Source organism: Haliotis rufescens, unplaced genomic scaffold, assembly GCF_023055435.1.
Source record: "Haliotis rufescens isolate VD_foot unplaced genomic scaffold, xgHalRufe1.0.p SCAF_11, whole genome shotgun sequence".
Classification (NCBI taxonomy): domain Eukaryota; kingdom Metazoa; phylum Mollusca; class Gastropoda; order Lepetellida; family Haliotidae; genus Haliotis; species Haliotis rufescens.
This window is the reverse complement of record NW_025963791.1, coordinates 3392005-3411418: the sequence shown is the minus strand read 5'-3', so window position 1 is coordinate 3411418 and position 19414 is coordinate 3392005. Positions and strand designations below refer to the sequence as shown.

The following is a 19414-nucleotide window of genomic DNA, read 5'->3' as shown; positions in this document are numbered from 1 at the left end:
AAACATTGACTCCACGAAATGTATATCTGTAGAAACAATCTGGCAGGATCAGGTTTACTGTAAATAATTGGGAAAATATCAAGTAAAGAGCTGGAGAATAGTGCTATGAGGATAGCATTTATCATGCCAAGGCTGGTTTATGGTGATCATTATACAACGTGAACGGGAGAATGTTCGGCGAGTGTTGGTTTTCTCGTTATGTCTCTCCTGATCCTTTACACAACTCGTCTCATAGGCACAACAGGTATCTGGTGTTGTGCAGTGAAAACCTGTAACACAGCACGTAACTGGTGTAGTGCCATGCATCAACTCTCACACAAACACGTGTCAGGGGTAGCTCTGTGTACCCACTCTCACACAAACACGTGTCAGGGATAGCTCTGTGTACCCACTCTCACACAAACACGTGTCAGGGGTAGCTCTGTGTACCCACTCTCACACAACACGTATCTGGGATAGTACCATGCATCAACTCTCACACAAACACGTGTCAGGGGTAGATTGTGTACCCACTCTCACACAACACGTGTCAGGGATAGCTCTGTGTACCCACTCTCACACAAAACGTGTCTGGGGTAGCTCTGTGTACCCACTCTCACACAACACGTGTCTGGGGTAGCTCTGTGTACCCACTCTCACACAACACGTGTCTGGGGTAGCTCTGTGTACCCACTCTCAAAAAACACGTGTCTGGGGTAGTGGTATGCATCAGCTCTCACACAAACACTATCAAGCATATCACGTGTCTTCCTTTCACACTGCACGCTACATGAATCTTACTCACACACTGCACGTTACAGGAATTCATTTCTCACATTGTACGTTACATGGATTCACTTCTCACACTGCATGTAACATGAATTCATTCCTCACACTGCACGTTACATGGGTTCACTTCTCACTCTGCACGTGACATGAAGTCATTTCTCACACTGCACGTTACATGGATTCCCTTCTCACGCTGCACATTACATGGATTCACTTCTCACACTGCACGTTACATCAATTCATTTCTAACACTGCACGTTAGATGGATTCACTTCTCACAATACATGTTACATGGATTCACTTCTCACACTGCACGTTACATGGATTCACTTCTCAGACTGCATGGTACATGGATTTACTTCTCACACTGCACGTTACATGGATTCACTTTCACACTGCACGTTACATGGATTCACTTCTCACACTGCACGTTACATGAATTCACTTGTCACACTGCAAGTTACATGGAGTCACTTTTCACACTGCATGGTACATGGATTCACTTCTCAGACTGCACGTCACATGGATTCACTTCTCACACTGCACGTTACATGGATTCACTTGTCACACTGCACGCTACATGGATTTACTTCCCTCACTGCACGTTACATGGATTCACTTCTCACACTGCACGTTACATAGATTCACTTTTCACACTGCACGTTACATGGATTCACTTTTCACACTGCACGTTACATGGATTCACTTCTCACACTGCACGTTACATGCATTTACTTGTCACACTGCAAGTTACATGGATTCACTTTTCACAAGCGACGTAACATGGATTCACTTGTCACACAGCATGTTACATGGATTTACTTCCCTCACTGCACGTTAGATGGATTCAATTCTCACACTGCACGTTACATGGATTCACTTCTCACACGCACGTTACATGGATTCACTTGTCACACTGCACGCTACATGGATTTACTTCCATCACTGCACGTTACATTGATTCACTTCTCACACTGCACGCTACATGGATTTACTTCCCTCACGGCACGTTACATGGATTCACTTCTCACACTGCACGCTACATGTATTCACTTGTCACACTGCACGTTACATGGATTCAATTCTCACAGTGCACGTTACATGGATTCACTTGTCACACTGCACGTTACATGGATTTACTTCCCTCACTGCACGTTACTTGGATTCAATTCTCACACTGCACGTTACATGGATTCAATTCTCACACTGCACATTTCATGGATTCACTTCTCACACTGCACGTTACATGAATTCATTTCTCACTCCACGTTACATGAATTCATTTCTCACACTGCACGTTACATGAATTCACTTCTCACACTGCACGTAACATGAATTCATTCCTCACACTGCACGTTACATGGGTTCACTTCTCACTCTGCACGTGACATGAATTCATTTCTCACACTGCATTTTACATGGATTCTCTTCTCACACTGCACATTACATGGATTCACTTCTCACACTGCACGTTACATCACGCTACATGGATTTACTTCCCTCACCTTGCGCTACATGATTCACTTCTCACACTGCACGTTACATGGATTCACTTCTCACACTGCACATTTCATGGATTCACTTCTCACACTGCACGTTACATGAATTCATTTCTCACTCCACGTTACATGAATTCATTTCTCACACTGCACGTTACATGAATTCACTTCTCACACTGCACGTAACATGAATTCATTCCTCACACTGCACGTTACATGGGTTCACTTCTCACTCTGCACGTGACATGAATTCATTTCTCACACTGCACGTTACATGGATTCTCTTCTCACACTGCACATTACATGGATTCACTTCTCACACTGCACGTTACATCAATTCATTTCTAACACTGCATGTTACATGGATTCACTTCTCACAATACATGTTACATGGATTCACTTCTCACAATACATGTAACATGGATTCACTTCTCACACTGCACGTTACATGAATTCATTTCTCACACTGTACGTCACATGGATTCACTTCTCACACTGCACGTTACATGGATTTACTACTCACACTGCACGTTTCATGGATTCAATTCTCACACTGCACGCTACATGGATTCACTTCTCACACTGCACATTACATGGATTCATTTTTCACACTGCACGTTACATGGATTCACTTCTCACAATACATGTTACATGGATTCACTTCTCACACTGCACGTTACATGGATTCATTTCTCACACTGCGCCTTACATGAATTCATTTCTCACACTGCACATTACATGGATTCACTTCTCACAATACGTGTTACATGGATTCACTTCTCACACTGCATGTTACATGGATTCACTTCTCACACTGCACGTTACATGGATTCACTTCTCACACTGCACGTTACATCGATTCACTTCTCACACTGCACGTTACATGGATTCACTTCTCACACTGCACGTCACATGAATTCACTTCTCACACTGCACGTTACATGAATTCACTTTTTACACTGCACATTACATGGATTTACTTCTCACACTGCACGTTACATGGATTCACTTCTCACACTGCACGTCACATGGATTCACTTTTCACACTGCATGGTACATGGATTCACTTCTCACACTGCACGTCACATGAATTCACTTCTCACACTGCACGTTACATGAATTCACTTTTTACACTGCACATTACATGGATTTACTTCTCACACTGCACGTTACATCGATTCACTTCTCACACTGCACGTTACATGGATTCACTTCTCCTACTGCATGTTACATGGAGGCAACACGCAAAACACTGAGAGATGCTCTGCAGTATTTTAGCAGATATGTCTTCTGATATGGATAAAACTTGTCATCGTAGACAATAAACAATCATATCAATAAAACAAGGGTTCGAACACCCTGTACAAATTCAGCAAACTATTATATATCTGTTATTCAATCTAAGTTTTTGAAATAGCATGCGCAGTCCTAGGCAAAAAAGAAGTCTTTATAAACATGATTTACATGTAGTTTCTAAAATCTGTCTGTTTTGGAAAATGTATCTCTCGTGCTTCTATTTAACTACATCTTTTTGTGTTTTATACCGTGTTGAAACGATCCTATTACCAAGAATCTGTACCACAAGTGTTCCCATCACCTAGATGCGGGTAATATTTTTACCGAAATAGCTGTCGTTCCACGGCCGTATGGGGCCAAGGCTAACAATATTAGTGTTACGATACTGCAATGCAAGAACTCTCATTACGTTACCAGCTGGTCGGGGCTAAAACAGCGGATCTGGCACCTCGCCCGGGCAGGCATACCCAGCATCCCAAACCCAGATCTCACAGATGCCAGCACATGGCAAGATCAATTACTAAAAAAATGTACATTTCGTCTGTGCACAGTACCAAGGAAGTGGTTTACATAATGTCAGTAATACCTTTTGGGAGTGAATTCCACTTCTGGCACTACTTATCTCCCTTCCTTTGAGAGTAGTCGCCCTTGTCACCTCCGGCCTTGACATTCACGAGAATACCTTTGAGGCCAGATTGGCACGAGCTTTACATAATATTCTCACCCGGCTGTCAAAATATGCATAATGTTTGCACTACACAACTGTTTCGTGGCCATAGACATTTTCAGCCGTTTTGAGAATACTGCTATAAATTAAGGTTGTTGACTGACGTGCAATTAACTGTTAGGTGGGCATTTGCACGTGTACTGATCAATAACAGCGGTATTTTGGGATTCCTTTTTGCGACAGAATATGTTTTAGGTCACGTGTTTGAGTGAGTGAGTGAGTGAGTAAGTGAGTGAGTTTGGTTTTACGCCGCTTTAAGCAATATTCCAGCAAAATCACGGTGGTGGCCACCAGAAATGGGCTTCACACATTGTACCCATGTCGGGAATCGAACCCAGGTCTTTGGCGTGACGAGCGAACGCTTTAACCATTAGGCTACCCGACCGACCCTCACGTGTTTGAGACATAATTATGTATATATATTGTTTCTCTTATTGAAGTGGTGAACAACTTTTGCAACAAATATCTTTTAGGAAATCCCGCCTGTCCATCGAACAATTTATTTTTTTGGTATAACCTGGAACAATGTCTTCAGGTATTTTCTAGATTTTTAAGAATCACTTGTTTGTAAATGAGACTCTGTTTTTGATGTAGTTCCTAGTCTGTGATACAGACCCTGAAACAAATGTATCCAATATGAAGAAAGTCTCTGGGCTTCTTTTTATTATATTTTTTAACTATAATTTAACAACTGTTTTTTTCTGTAAAATATGATCATTTCAGAGACTAGATGTTAATCTATAATCACTGTACTGTAACCCTCGTCAATGCAGACCCCGTTAATCTGGAAACTCCTTCCAGGCGATTACTTCTCGGAAAACATATATCATACATACAAAAAGACAAGAATCCGTAGCCATGATATGTTTATCGGGATAATTTCAATGGAATGGTAATCAGGAGTGACGTTTTGTTTTACATCAATACTACGGGTAATCAGAAAAAGGAATGATTGTTTTTATTACTTATGTCAAACATACAACGACTTATTTATCACATCATGGCATGAGTATTTATATATATTGAACACCGCGGGGATACGTCCACATTAAGGTGAAACAAAATGCATCTAAATCAAATACACTATACACGTTTTTTGTTGTGTTTTTCTGCTCATATCAGGTTCGTAATAAACTCCATATTGTAGAAATCGTAAATCAGCAATATCTTAACACCGATTGGGATATTGGTACGTGCCCAGGAATACTTTTCAGTATTACTCGGCCACTTAAAGCAATAAATCGTTCTTCATTTCCTCATTTTGGGATGAAAGATCCGAAGAATGTTCGTAGCGTTGGCCTCACAATGGTCTCTGGCAGTAACAAGACAAAACTTTCTTTTTATATTATATTTCTTTTCTATATTATGTCTTTATTATCACCTTATAATAACAAATAAACAAGATAGAATTTCAACAAAACAGAAAAAAATATATAAACCATTTGTCTATGGCTAGAACACACAGTACCCAGTGTTTGTTGTAATATGCTTATGTACACAATAGCAGGAGCAACAGCAGCAGCAGCAGGAAGAGACGTCGACCTCGCCGAGATGACAACGTAGGCACAGCGACACCTACTACACAGCCATTGATCGCCTGGTCGCTTGCCCCATTACACACAGAGCAGGCGGGTTACGTCACGTGACACTAACGTCATAGACGCGTCACAAACTGACGTCGTATTTTATCGGCTCGACAGAGTTCGGGAAACATAAATAATTCATCCACCTGTGGCCCCTTGATGAGGACGGCAACCTCGCCATCGGCCGCCACCACCATTGTAGCAACACGCTCTCGGTCGTACAGCCCTCTGGTTTAAGCCTGTGATGAGTGCAGGTTGGTCTATGAATCTATGTGAATGATAGGAAGGAACGTGGATGTAATGCTTGAGAACAACACCTTCCATGTCCTTAACTCCTTACTGGACACTGTTCACGAGTCTCTGCTGAAGGTGGCGAATATGACATCACGATGACGTCAGTGATGACGTCACATTGCCACCGCTGAGGGGGGGAATGTTCATGTCGTGTATTTTTCTTGACACCACGTTACGATATATTTGGCCGAGGACTGGCTATAAAAGGTGAACGATGATGTTATAGATGGACGAGGAATGATTGACAAGAGTTGGGTTAAGCAATCTTGTCGCTTATATCAGACGGCGGCGGGCCATACAATAATGATCCAACCGCCAACACATTTCCATGGAGCTGTAAATGCTTGGGGTGAGCTGACCTATTTCACAATATTGGTCCATATGAGGGGGGTACACGTGGGTAAGTCCTGGAGCGAGGGGGAGGGGGGGGGGGGGGGGGGGGGGGGGGAATGATACGTACTAAGAGAGAGAGAGAGAGAGAGCACCGTAAGACTGGTGGTGGAATCGGTGAATGTACACATACCCATGTCATACCTGTATCGTCTGATCCTTTCAAAGGACATAAATAGTTTTTAAGTACAAAAATACACCCGTCATAGTCCTTCAGGATCTGTAACGGCGCTTCGTCAAGTCTCTACATCTTTTCCGTTCAGATCGACTCAGGCGCCTGCATTTTTTCATATGACGGTAATATTCGGCTTTCATTTTACAACACTTTTCAAACTTTTTGGAAAACTCTTTAGAGCACTTTCTTATTTTTGCTGTCAGTACTTTGGGAAACTTTCTTCCATTACGTAAATGGATTTTTGATTTTGGCGCATAATTGTTAAATGCACGTGCTGCAGCATACATGCCCACACTGCTGCACGAGAGCCTCTTCTTGGCTGTTTTCTCACCAACCTTACAACATCTATTGCCGTTCGGAGCGAAGTTCTTGGCAACTCGACCTTTGTGTTGTATCTTGGCTTTTGTATTTATATCAGTTTTGTCAGGTCGAACCTCTTGGTATGTCATCCTCCACTTGCGGTACTGGTCAATAATCACACTGTCCACTGAAACAAACAAAAGAAAATGAGTTGGTTTAAGATCGCTTTGATCAGTATTTCCGTTACTGGACGGCGTGTCAGTTTAATGTGAATCGAAATCAAAGCAAGTCGTTGACGTTTACCACTTTGGTAAAACCCTCAAGCGCGCAATCCTGGCATGTCCAAGGGATGCAAACCTGCGGAGTCTTAGACTATTCTGTCCCGGGTGTTAGGCCAAGCTCCAAGAGATGGTTCCTATTGCAATACATTTACAGGAGTATGAAGATGTTTTTTGACAAATTAACCTAGAGAACATACATTTGGCCCGGTATTGACAGCGATTCGAATTAGGCATACTCAAGTTTAAACATACCCTTCTTAAAGCCTTTATCCCAGGCTCTAACAGGTTCTACAAATCTGCCTGGGACCCGTCCCACGAATCATAAAATAATATACATCGCAAGTAGCACTAAGAACGCTTTGTCGAATTGGAACATGGCGCCGATTGTGACTATGAGCTTTTCATAACCATCATCACAATCAGTATTTATTCAAACCGCAGTGATTGTGAGATGACATATCCTCCGACTCAAATCCAGTATTGAAAGATGTTGAGATACGTTCGGATAACATCAATGACAAGTGCCGTGTCATGTTGAGGGTAAATCTTATACTCGATGTGGGACAGGGTTCTAAGGCACCGCAATTAGCTGTGCAGACAGGATCCGCTGATTCAAGATCAGGTACCTTGGTGTGTCAGAGCCATTATTGTGGATTTCGCCAAGTGGTAAACGCCAAAAAACTGCGTCTATTGAAGATTAGTACCGATGAAAGTGAAATAATGCTAAACGCGGCGTTAGATTCACTCACTCACTGATCATGCCATGTGAGGATCTTCTGATCCCTGTAGTGAACTGGCTCTAGGTAATACCTATGACATATTTCCTAAAAGAGATCGAACTGCTTTCAGATTATTCAGAACAGCGTGAAACCCTTCAACACACTGCTTCTTGGTGAAGTGAAGTGCCTTTCACCGTTCCATAACAAAAATTAGGCCTGAACAGCACATTAGCTGTGAACAGTGAATAAGCAAATGTTTTACGCCATTTTAGCAATAATTCAGCAATATTACGGGGAAGGGGGAGGTTACCAGAAATGGGCGTCATGCTTTCTACCGATGTAGTGGATCGAACCCAAGCCTTTGGCGGGACGAGACGTCTTTAAGGCTTCCCCATAACAGTGACGCAAAATTCTTTCACATCCCACATCCATGGTCTGCCGCCTTTATCAATAAGGTAAGTTGAAGAGTGAGTGAGTGAGGTTTTACGCCGTTTTTAGCAATATTCCAGCAATATCACGGCGGGGGACACCAGAAATGGGCTTCACACATTGTACCCATATCGGGAATCGAACCCGGGTTTTCGGCGTGACGAGCGAACGCTTTAACCACTAGGCTATCCGACCGCCCCGTAACTTTAAGAAGGTGGGTGACATGGATGATGGGCTTCACACAGTGTATTCATGTTAGGAATCGAACCCAGTCTACGGTGTGAAGAGCGAACGCACTAACCATTAGGCTACCCCACCGCCCCATTACCTTGTAGCACTATCTACACGACAATATAGTATTAACATGCTAAAATGCCGGTTAAGAGAATACAAGGGAAGGAGTAATGATACAAGACTACCTGTAAATGGGAACACATAAACGATTACAAATCAAGCATGATATAAACTGATTAGAAGCCCATTAAGAGAGCGGGTTAGGTTTTACGTCCGTTTACAATACCCCATAAATATCATAGCAGAGGAATCATGGTAATCGAATTCGGGTTTCAGGCGAGACGAGCGAACACTTTAACCACTGGCCCTGAAGCAAGTATAAGCTACCGACAATCTACAAAAAAAACTCCATAAAGCATATTCATGTTATTGAAGAGTAGAGAAACGTTACAAGAAAATTAATTATATATTATACAGGAACAGCGCTATCCCCTTTAACGTGAGCGTAGGCTCGGAACACCTCGACCGTAATCAATACAAAACAATGTTTTCCCCGCGATAGTCTACTTCACGTGGAGCGATAGAGGAGGCTTCGCCGTCTCAAGTTGACCAAGTCCTTGCACGAAACAAATGTGTGAGCGAGTTAAAACTGCGCTGTTTACATGAAACGCGGTTGCGGCCTTGACAGAGGAGCTCTCCTAACACAGTGACATGGTTTCTAGTCAGTCGTGAAATTACACGAGATCAGCTCTGTAATGGAGTTGTGCATTTCGCCTGTCACTCATCTTCCTGGTTGCTCAATAAGCCACGCCCACGTGTTTACGTTCACCGAGCGCACTTTTGACTGATTGACCAATGTTTACACCTATCTCACGCCACTGGTGGAGTGATGTATCAGGCAATCACATAGTTACATCACGCAATCACCCGTCAACCTTTTAATAGCACAAAAAATATATTTCTCTGCATTTACTGCACACGTGAAGTTGGCCGAAAATAGACACGAGTTGTAGACATTTACACTTCCGCGTGGTTGAAGCATTATCTTACAAATATGTGTCAATATAAAATAAAAATAGTGTTAAGTCACAGAGTATACGTGAATATAGTTTTATATGTTACGAAACATACATCTAAACATAATAGCATAGACTGATTGACAGGTGGACATATCGAGTTAATATATTTGTTTGGTTGTTTGTTTGTTTGTTTATTGTTTAACGCCACCCTCAGCAATATTCCACCTATATCACGGTGATCTGTAAATAATCGAATCTTGACCAGACACTCCAGTGATAGATATCACGCAATTGGGATACGCTGACAGCCATCAAACCAAGTCAGCGAGCCTGACCACCTGATCCCGTCAGTCGCCTCTTACGACAAGCATGGTCGCCTTTCACAGCAACCGTTCGTTTCTGAAGATCTATTCTAACCTTGATCTTCACGGGTTAGTCTATATCGAATTGACATACTTTAAACTTTGCTTGTCCTTTTATTACTCTATCCCTTTCATGACATTATTCTCTCAATGACGAAATGCTCGAAAATTAAATTCAACAAATAAAAGCTAAAGTTCACACAAGAGGGCGTATAAAATGTTAGATCCTCATCATGGAAACGAATTCCTAGGTTATTGGAGTTAGCCTAGAAGGCACACACATGTTAATCCAGTCACTTGCTCGACGACACTGCGATGGTTTTGCCATTCCGCAAGTAACGCTGAGACCATATGTCAAAAAGACAAATTGTCCTTCCAAACTATAGCCATGTACATAAAAGATATAAGTGGGTTAATTATTTAAGACCAAAGACTGTTGGTCACGTTAAAGATACTGACATAATTTCTCACACGAGATCACCGTGTGGGGATGTGGAATAACCAGTAAAGACCGTTGCATTCCGAGAGGAGTGCGCGTGAGTAATACCACATGTGATGTGAACGGCCTTCGTTGGGATGTTTACAAATAAAGGGTTTTCTGCCGTGCCACTAACATACTCTTGTTCTGTTACGTTGTAAAGTCTAAAGTACGAGAGGAAACCTTGCGTCAGTGGCGTTAAACGCGCATATACTCTTAAACTATCCATAAGATATATTCAGCTTGGCAATGACAAAGAAAATATTTATTGTACATCTGATATATTCTGACGTACATGAAAAGGAAAAAAACAGTATTACATCAGCTTAGTTATGTGATTTTTTATGCGAAATGTGCATAACGCTTGTGAATAGAAGGATAGCCACCTTACCTGTAGCCCCGAGTAGACAGGTGCTAAACACGACAATCCAAAAGACAAATCTCATTTCCACGTGCTTGACCGGTGGCCAGCGTGATACCAGTAGGTGCGAGCTGCCACAGGCTGGATATAAAGATGACTCTTAGTAAGTAAAGCGTTCCTTTTGCAGTTTGGTGCAGGCGAGTTTCTCACGTCTTTCCTCAGATGTATTCCACCAGCTGATCAGCTAAAAGCCTACCGCAACACGCGTGAGTGAGTTAAACTCATCGTTTCTGCATATTGCGAGAGGAATCCGATATTTTATAAGCCCCCTTACCCCCTTCGCAAACCTCCTCTTATCAAGAACAGCGAAGGGACGTCAATCACTCCCGACGTTAGCCAATCGCACCTCTCCCCTCTTCAACGCCCGGTCTCGACTGAGATACAGCTGCACAACAGCGACCTGGCTTCTGAATCCGACCCCAGCACTCAACCCATCACAACCTGTACGTTATCATTGCCTCTTCTGCTTCTTACATACACGCTGGAATTCTCCGTACTTGTGAGAATTCCCGGTCGTTTTAGCTGTGTCACCGTACTCTACAGCTACGGCCAATGAGAACGGAGGTGTCGCGTGCCAAGGCGGGCCTGTTAAGTGTACATGCATGTGAGACAAATGTACGTCCTGTACGGCGCCTGTCGTACATGGGCGCTATATAGATCTGTATACATCAACCTGATGTTGTTTTCGGTCCTCTGTAACCTTTAATGTATGATAGATGGGGTTGGAAGGTTTCTCATTCTTGAACAATCTTTCGTTTCGATTTAATTTACGTTTATGACATCTTCAGGTTTTTATAATCTAAATGAATACTAAGAAATAAACATATCAATTTTACTTTTAGCCCTTTTTCTTATTCATGTGAAATTTTTATATCAGAAATTTTGCAATGGAAAATAATCACAAATAATATGGAAAAGCAAAACAAACTGATGATAATAACACTCGTCGCAAGCGAGACGCCAGGTACACCAATCAAAGCGTGATATGAAGCCTATTTGTCTGGGAGAACAATGTTTATGTACCTGCGTACTGATGCGGATGTTTCTTGATTTCATCTTCCTCATCAACGGGATAAGTCATGGGAACCAATACCTCATTTAAGTGTCACTTTAGGGGGGACACTCCCATACTAAATCAAGGCTGAAATGCGAAAGAAAATGACAGATCTTAAAAACGGGTTACTTTGAAATGAGTTTATAAATTAGTCCGCCAGTTTTAACATTGCTAAAATATGATGATAGTCATAAGGACGATTGCGGTGGTCATTATTATTACAGTGTTAATTATAAATATAGCACAGCTATGAAATGATGACGTATTAAGGATAATAGTAATCATAATTAAAGTAATAACGATGCTCATAATTATGATTAGAATAATAGTGGTGATCTTTATTGTAATAGTGAAAATAATAATTTTGATTAGAATGATAATGATGATTTTTATGGAAATGGTGAAAATCAGAATTATGATAATGAAATGATAATTTAAGTTATGACAACGATGGCAATTATTAGATGATCGTTATAATCCTGATTGTAATGATGATGAAAATGATAACGATGATGATGCTGATCGATGAGAATTACAACAATGATGACTGTCATGATTATCGTGATAACAATGGTAATGAAAAACATTCTTTTGATGATACACATTATTGCTGTACCAGAGGAGTACATCAAGATATTCGAGATAATGATATTATGATAATAATAAAGAAGCCTATATCAATGCTGCTGATGATGAACATGATATAAATGACAATCATCACAAAAATAACCGCATTAGCATTTGTAGTTTTATAGACTACTATTGTTGTTCCTGGTCACTGACAGTTAATCCTGCCTTTATCCTAAAATCTCACGTTCAGCTGATCTGACCTGCCTTACGAAACAGGTTAAGTCTATCAAATACACATATCCTTTTCCAACAAGGACAACTTTTATATGAGAAGTGTTTTCTTAACACAGAAAAAAAGTTCAACAAGCTGTCGATTGTTATTGTCGTTAGTCAACAGGTGAGTGTTTCCGGCAGGTACAATCGGTCTTTATTGGCGGGGCTTGAACTCGGAGAACGAAGGTCGCAATAGGAATAACCTCATATCCTACTGCGCTAATTTTAATTGTTAATGGGCGACATGTCGGAAACTGGATCGGCGGGGACAATGACGTATGCATGTATATAAACACGTGACCTCAGCACTATGACTGTTTGTTTTTAAGAGTAATATGTGCTTTGTTCCCGATATGTTGGTTTATTCAGAAGATAAAAATGATCATGATTATTCATCATATTCATTTGTGCAATAGTTCTTTCTTTTAGTAATACAAATTGGGGACAGTATAGTGGGTAATTTGAGTTAAAGCTGCTGTGCTACTTGATCTCGAATACACCCTTGATGTACTCCTCTGGTACATGCTACTTGATCCCGAATACACCCTTGCTGTACTCCTCTGGTACATGCTCCTTGATCTTGAATACACCCTTGCTGTACTCCTCTGGTACATGCTACTTGATCCCGAATACACCCTTGATGTACTCCTCTGGTACATGCTACTTGATCTTGAATACACCCTTGCTGTACTCCTCTGGTACATGCTACTTGAACCCGAATACACACTTGATGTACTCCTCTGGTACATGCTACTTGATCTCGAATACACACTTGATGTACTCCTCTGGTACATGCTACTTGATCTCGAATACACACTTGATGTACTCCTCTGGTACATGCTACTTGATCTCGAATACACACTTGATGTACTCCTCTGGTACATGCTACTTGATCCCGAATACACACTTGATGTACTCCTCTGGTACATGCTACTTGATCCCGAATACACCCTTGCTGTACTCCTCTGGTACATGCTACTTGATCTTGAATACACCCTTGCTGTACTCCTCTGGTACATGCTACTTGATCCCGAATACACCCTTGCTGTACTCCTCTGGTACATGCTACTTGATCTCGAATACACACTTGATGTACTCCTCTGGTACATGCTACTTGATCTCGAATACACACTTGATGTACTCCTCTGGTACATGCTACTTGATCTCGAATACACCCTTGATGTACTCCTCTTCTACATGCTACTTGATCTCGAATGCACACTTGATGTACTCCTCTGGTACATGCTACTTGATCCCGAATACACCCTTGATGTACTCCTCTTGTACATGCTACTTGATCTTGAATACACCCTTAATGTACTCCTCTGGTACATGCTACTTGATCTTGAATACACACTTGATGTACTCCTCTGGTACATGCTACTTGATCCCGAATACACACTTGATGTACTCCTCTGGTACATGCTACTTGATCTTGAATACACTCTTGATGTACTCCTCTTGTACATGCTGCTTGATCTCGAATACACCCTTGATGTACTCCTCTGGTACATGCTACTTGGTACATGCTACTTGATCTCGAATACACACTTGGTGTACTCCTCTGGTCCATGCTATGTGATGTCGAATGCACCCTTGATGTACTCCTCTGGTACATGCTACTTGATCTCGAATACACCCTTGATGTACTCCTCTGGCTTGGTCTGGCGTAGATAAGACTTAATCCAACAGGCCATTTATAATGTGCATCACACAGGGGCATGCTCAAAGCGCTATCATTATCCCGGTCACAGGACTCAACAATCATTCACAACCCAGGCTGTCTAACAGGCGCTAGAAGGTCAACAACCCATTGCCATTGCCATTTCATCCTACCGGGTACCCATTCACAGCTGTGTGGACAGAGGCACATTTCGAACAAAGCAACGTGCCCAAGGAGACAACTAACATGTACTTCAGTGTGGGGCAGGACCGAATCCCTAGCAGCTCTCAGGATCCAAGCTGCCGAAACCCTGTCACCCATCCAACTCCTCTCCGCAACCGACGTTGCTTAACTTCACCTGATTTGTGACCTGTGCGCTGTGCACAGGACCACGTGCCACCGCATTTAGATCATTTATTGATAGGATAGTCCTGTTTGTGTTACTCGGTTCTTCTGTTATAGGTATAGAAAAAAAGTAGCGCAAGTTGAATTTATTTACAAATTTGTTAAGATAAGCGACCACATCTATTTCATTTACATGTAACCCATGAAGACCCGTGAGAAGTTATCTTAAGAAATCCATGCTTGTGGTCAGAGGCAACTAACGGGATCGGATGATCAGGCTCGCTGGCTAGGTTAAAGCATTTCAGCGTTTTCAAGGAGCGTTGATCGATGCTCTTGACGTCAATCATTGGATTGTCACATCCAGACTCGATTATTTACAGATCGCCGTCATTTCGCTGGAATATTGCAGAGTGTGGGGTTAAAAAACAAAGAAACGTCATACACATGTCTATACACTATAGCACTGCAATATGCTCAAAATGTAATAAAATTATTCAAGCGCTTTAATCAGCAATACCCCTGCTATATGATCTTGGTCGGTAAATAATTGAGTCTGGACAAGACAATCGGTCGATCTGAGCAACAATCCACGCCGTCAGGATACATCTTCCTGCGGCAAAGGTGTTAACTGACTTTGTGGAAACTGGACTTTCTCATAAAGTCAGTTAACACCTTTGCCGCGGGAAGATGTCAGGATACGATGACGTATAATCATCCAATTCACCAAGACTGACCTCCCGATCCATTTCGTCGTTTCAAATGACCAGCATGGATTGCTGGGGACCTACTCGAACCCGGAATCCAAACGGGGGCAAACACCTAAGAATTCAGTGCAATATCATAATATATGACCTCAGAATACAGTGCAGTATCATAATATCATGCTCGACAAAATAAATTAAACAACAATGCTTAAAATACTCAGTAATCCCACTTAATTGTCTACGCAAATGAAGTAATAATTCAATTAATTTACCCTAAGCAACACGGTGCACAGAAGGTTCTCTCAGTAGACGTTCATGTATAAAGCAATATGTCGACTGGCCAGCAGTGTTGCTAGGATATTTAACATGACTGCAGAAATCATGCAGAAACCAGAAAACAATACAGAACGAATCACGGACCAAGCCTGTGACCCACCAAGTGACAACATCTATGAGACCCGTGAAGATCCGGGGTAGAATAGGTCTTCAGCAACCCATGCTTGCCATAAAAGGCGACTATGCTTGTCGTAAAAGGCGACTAACGGGATCGAGTGGTCAGGCTCGCTGACTTGGTTGATGCATGTCATCGATCCCAATTGCGTGGATCGATGCTCATGATGTCAATCACTGGATTGTCTGGTCCAGACTCGATTATTTACAGACCGCCGTCATATAGCTGGAATATTGCTGAGTGCGGCGTTAAACAACAAACCAACCAACGACAACGACATCTATGACCTTTAAAAAATGTAACCTTGAGCTGCAACCCAAGCTGACTACAGAAACTAGTTTACCTTTGAGTTAGTAAATTTGTAGATGTGTTAATGTGACACAGACAAGTATTTCACGGAATAAATGTTACGTATTTAGGTTTAGATTTGTCCTTCATGTTAACGTGTATCTCAGTACATCCCTCACTTTCATCAGGCCTTCGAGAGATGATTCACATTCTTTCAAAAAGAAATGTACCTGGAGCTGTTCGTTGTTCTTGAAGTTCTTAGTTTCGCCTAAGTCGCCTAAGGCCCCGCAATTCGCTGTGCAGAGTTGCGTACCTTGGGGATGCAGAAGCCTATGATCGTGGAATCGTTCCTGTTCGCCCCGATAATGTTTCTAGGTTTCTCATCACCATACCCGTGCTCGTGGGTTTCACCAACGTGATCAACATTTACGACCTGCATCACTTCGGGCATGCATCACTAGGAAAGTATGCCACTTCCTATGCTTAGCAACACAGTTGGGAGGGAGGGAGAGCCATGCAAAAGCTGTGACGTCAGCAAAACAACAAATGATCCAGGGGATCCACGTTATGGTGATGACCGACCGGCGATTGACTGAGCGTCGTATTGCTAGTTCGGTGGGCATATTTCCCAGGAGGGAAGTGACTCAGTACATTCCATTCTCACAGAAAGTTTAGCTATGAAGAAAGTATCAGCTCGCTGAATTCCAACGCTTCTGACATTTGATATAAAAAGCACCAGGTACAGCATGTCTCGTGATAATCTAGCTCTGTTTGAATCTGATCCAGAAAGTTTTTTTGCGACGATTTATGACTACGGATGAAGCCAGGGTTCACCACTTCCAGCCTGAGTCCAAACAACAATATGCCAGTGATTGATCACTGTACGTTCCCTAGTTTGCGCCATTTACTATGTCACATTGATACTTCGCCTTTTGTATTGCCCCTTCTTGCGAACACCTGATGTCATCACTGCTTTTCAGTGATCCATTCACATAAATTGCACCACTGTTTTGCCTTTTACGCCCAATGGAATCTGTTTGGGCGGATAGTCGAGACTGACAATTCCCCGGCATTGACGTTACATATATACATGATCACATGGGAAACAGAATCTCAAATAAGTATAGCTTTTACAAGGACAGAGGCTACTCAATCCATTCACAGGCTTCTTACTGTATGGTACAGGGGAGGATTACTAGCTAGATTACAATTACAGGCCACCTCCCAAAGAAAGCAAAACATAAGTGAAGTGCGGTCAAGCTCATCAAGGAAAGCTGGTATTTCATTAATTTTTTGGGGGGACGGGTGGCCCAGTCGTCTAAGGCATTGTGATTCGCTGTGCGGAGTTGCGTCCCTTGGGTACGTCAGAAACCTATGATTGTGGGTTCGAATCCCGGTTCGCCCCGATACTGTTTCTAGGTTTGTCAGCACCATACCCGTGCTCGTGGGTTTCACCGAGGTGGTAAACATCTGAGACCTGCATCACTTCGGGCTTTCCTCTCACATTTATCTAACACTCCGCGATATAACTGAAATACTGTTAAAAGCGGCGTTAAACCCAACTCACTCACTCGCTCGCTCATTATTTCTTTCACTGAAAAGGAACCAATGGGACAACGTTGAAATCAGTGTATTTCTATGTCTAAGACAACTAGATGTTGTATACTTCACGTATCGGACCTGTAAAGCATGTACAATCAAAGATTATACCTTTCACACGTCTCAAATGCGTCGGAAATCACAAAATGTTTTTTTAAACTCAGATGGAACCACTAAGAATTTGATATTTTAAACATTACCATAATGCTGGAATTTAATTGAGACTAGTTTCGAGATCCTTTGAAATGGTAAGTTCTTCATCAATATTTTAGTTGAGTACACCCTTGACGTACTCCTCTAACACTTGGGTGTTGGTTTGGCGAAGATCCTGGAAGTACTTGAAGCCAACAGCAGTTGTGTATGTGATAGCACAATACGTTCAGCATCAAATAGGACAATCTAGGACAATCAGAGTAGGATGACACAACATAACACAGTTCAGATTAAGATGATACAAGATAACAGTTCAGATTAAGATGACACAACAAAACACAGATTAAAATGACACAACAAAACACGGTTCAGAATAAGATGACACAACATAACAGTTCAGATTAAGATGACACAGCATGACAGAGTTCATATTAAGATGATACAACAAAAAACAGTTCAGAATAAGATGACACAACATACCAAAGTTGAGATTAAGATGACACACCATAACAGTTCAGATGACACAACAGATTAGATTAGATTAGGTTCAGATTAAGATGTCTGCGTGAATGACTGGTTCCGCCTAATCTCTTCGACATGTTGTACAACCATAATAGTGCTGCGGGGCTTAAAACACCTAACGACATAAAAAAATCCAGATTTTTGCACTGAATGACATTAGTGCTTGATAGGTAATATGAGTCCGTCATATCCTCATAAGTAAATTGTGAATGACAATTATTTTCATTAATGGGCAGCATTTACGTATTTTGGATCAGATGTGCTGGAGGCGATGTATCGTTAGTTAGTTAACAGTTATGGGTTTTACATCCAGTTGTCCTTCTTAGACGTGTAGAAATTATCAGGTGTTGTCGTCTGTGTGATGGATCGGAGTTAAATACTGTAGCTGAACATTTCGCCAGAGAATTTTTACATTAGACTGAGGCAGAACACAAGACCAATATACGTACAGGATCAATGTCGAACATCAAAGTTTATTGTGATTGTTTCTTGATGGTATGACGTGGCCACACCGATATCTATAATCCAGCACTGTTGATGTTATTCACTGATGCATGTTATGAGCATGTTCCTTATGAATACATGTTTTAGTTTATCTTTCAGAACATGGATAACAAGCGACCTCGGTATGCTTATTTCATAGTACAGTGATGAATCGAAGAATAAAAACTAGATTCGTCGTTCAGTCGATGTAGCGATGAACCTTATAGTAGCGTCACCCTGTTTATAAGCATTCTATGGCCTAATATGGTCATTCTGCTTGTCTCGAACTACGGATAATTCTTTATTTATATGTTCAATTATGCACAGGACCCCC

The 19414-nt window shown here is 41.8% G+C and overlaps 1 protein-coding gene across 1 annotated transcript; it reads right to left on the bottom strand.

Moving 5' to 3' along the window:
* Positions 1-5640: 5640 nt before the first annotated feature.
* LOC124134337 lies at positions 5641-11458 on the bottom strand. The gene is made up of 2 exons (XM_046499100.2): positions 10946-11458; positions 5641-7219 (listed from the first exon to the last, which is right to left on the bottom strand). The coding sequence occupies exons 1-2, from the start codon at positions 10998-11000 to the stop codon at positions 6771-6773; spliced, it is 504 nt and encodes a 167-aa protein (XP_046355056.1). The 5' UTR covers positions 11001-11458; the 3' UTR covers positions 5641-6770.
* Between the last annotated feature and the right edge of the window lie 7956 nt (positions 11459-19414).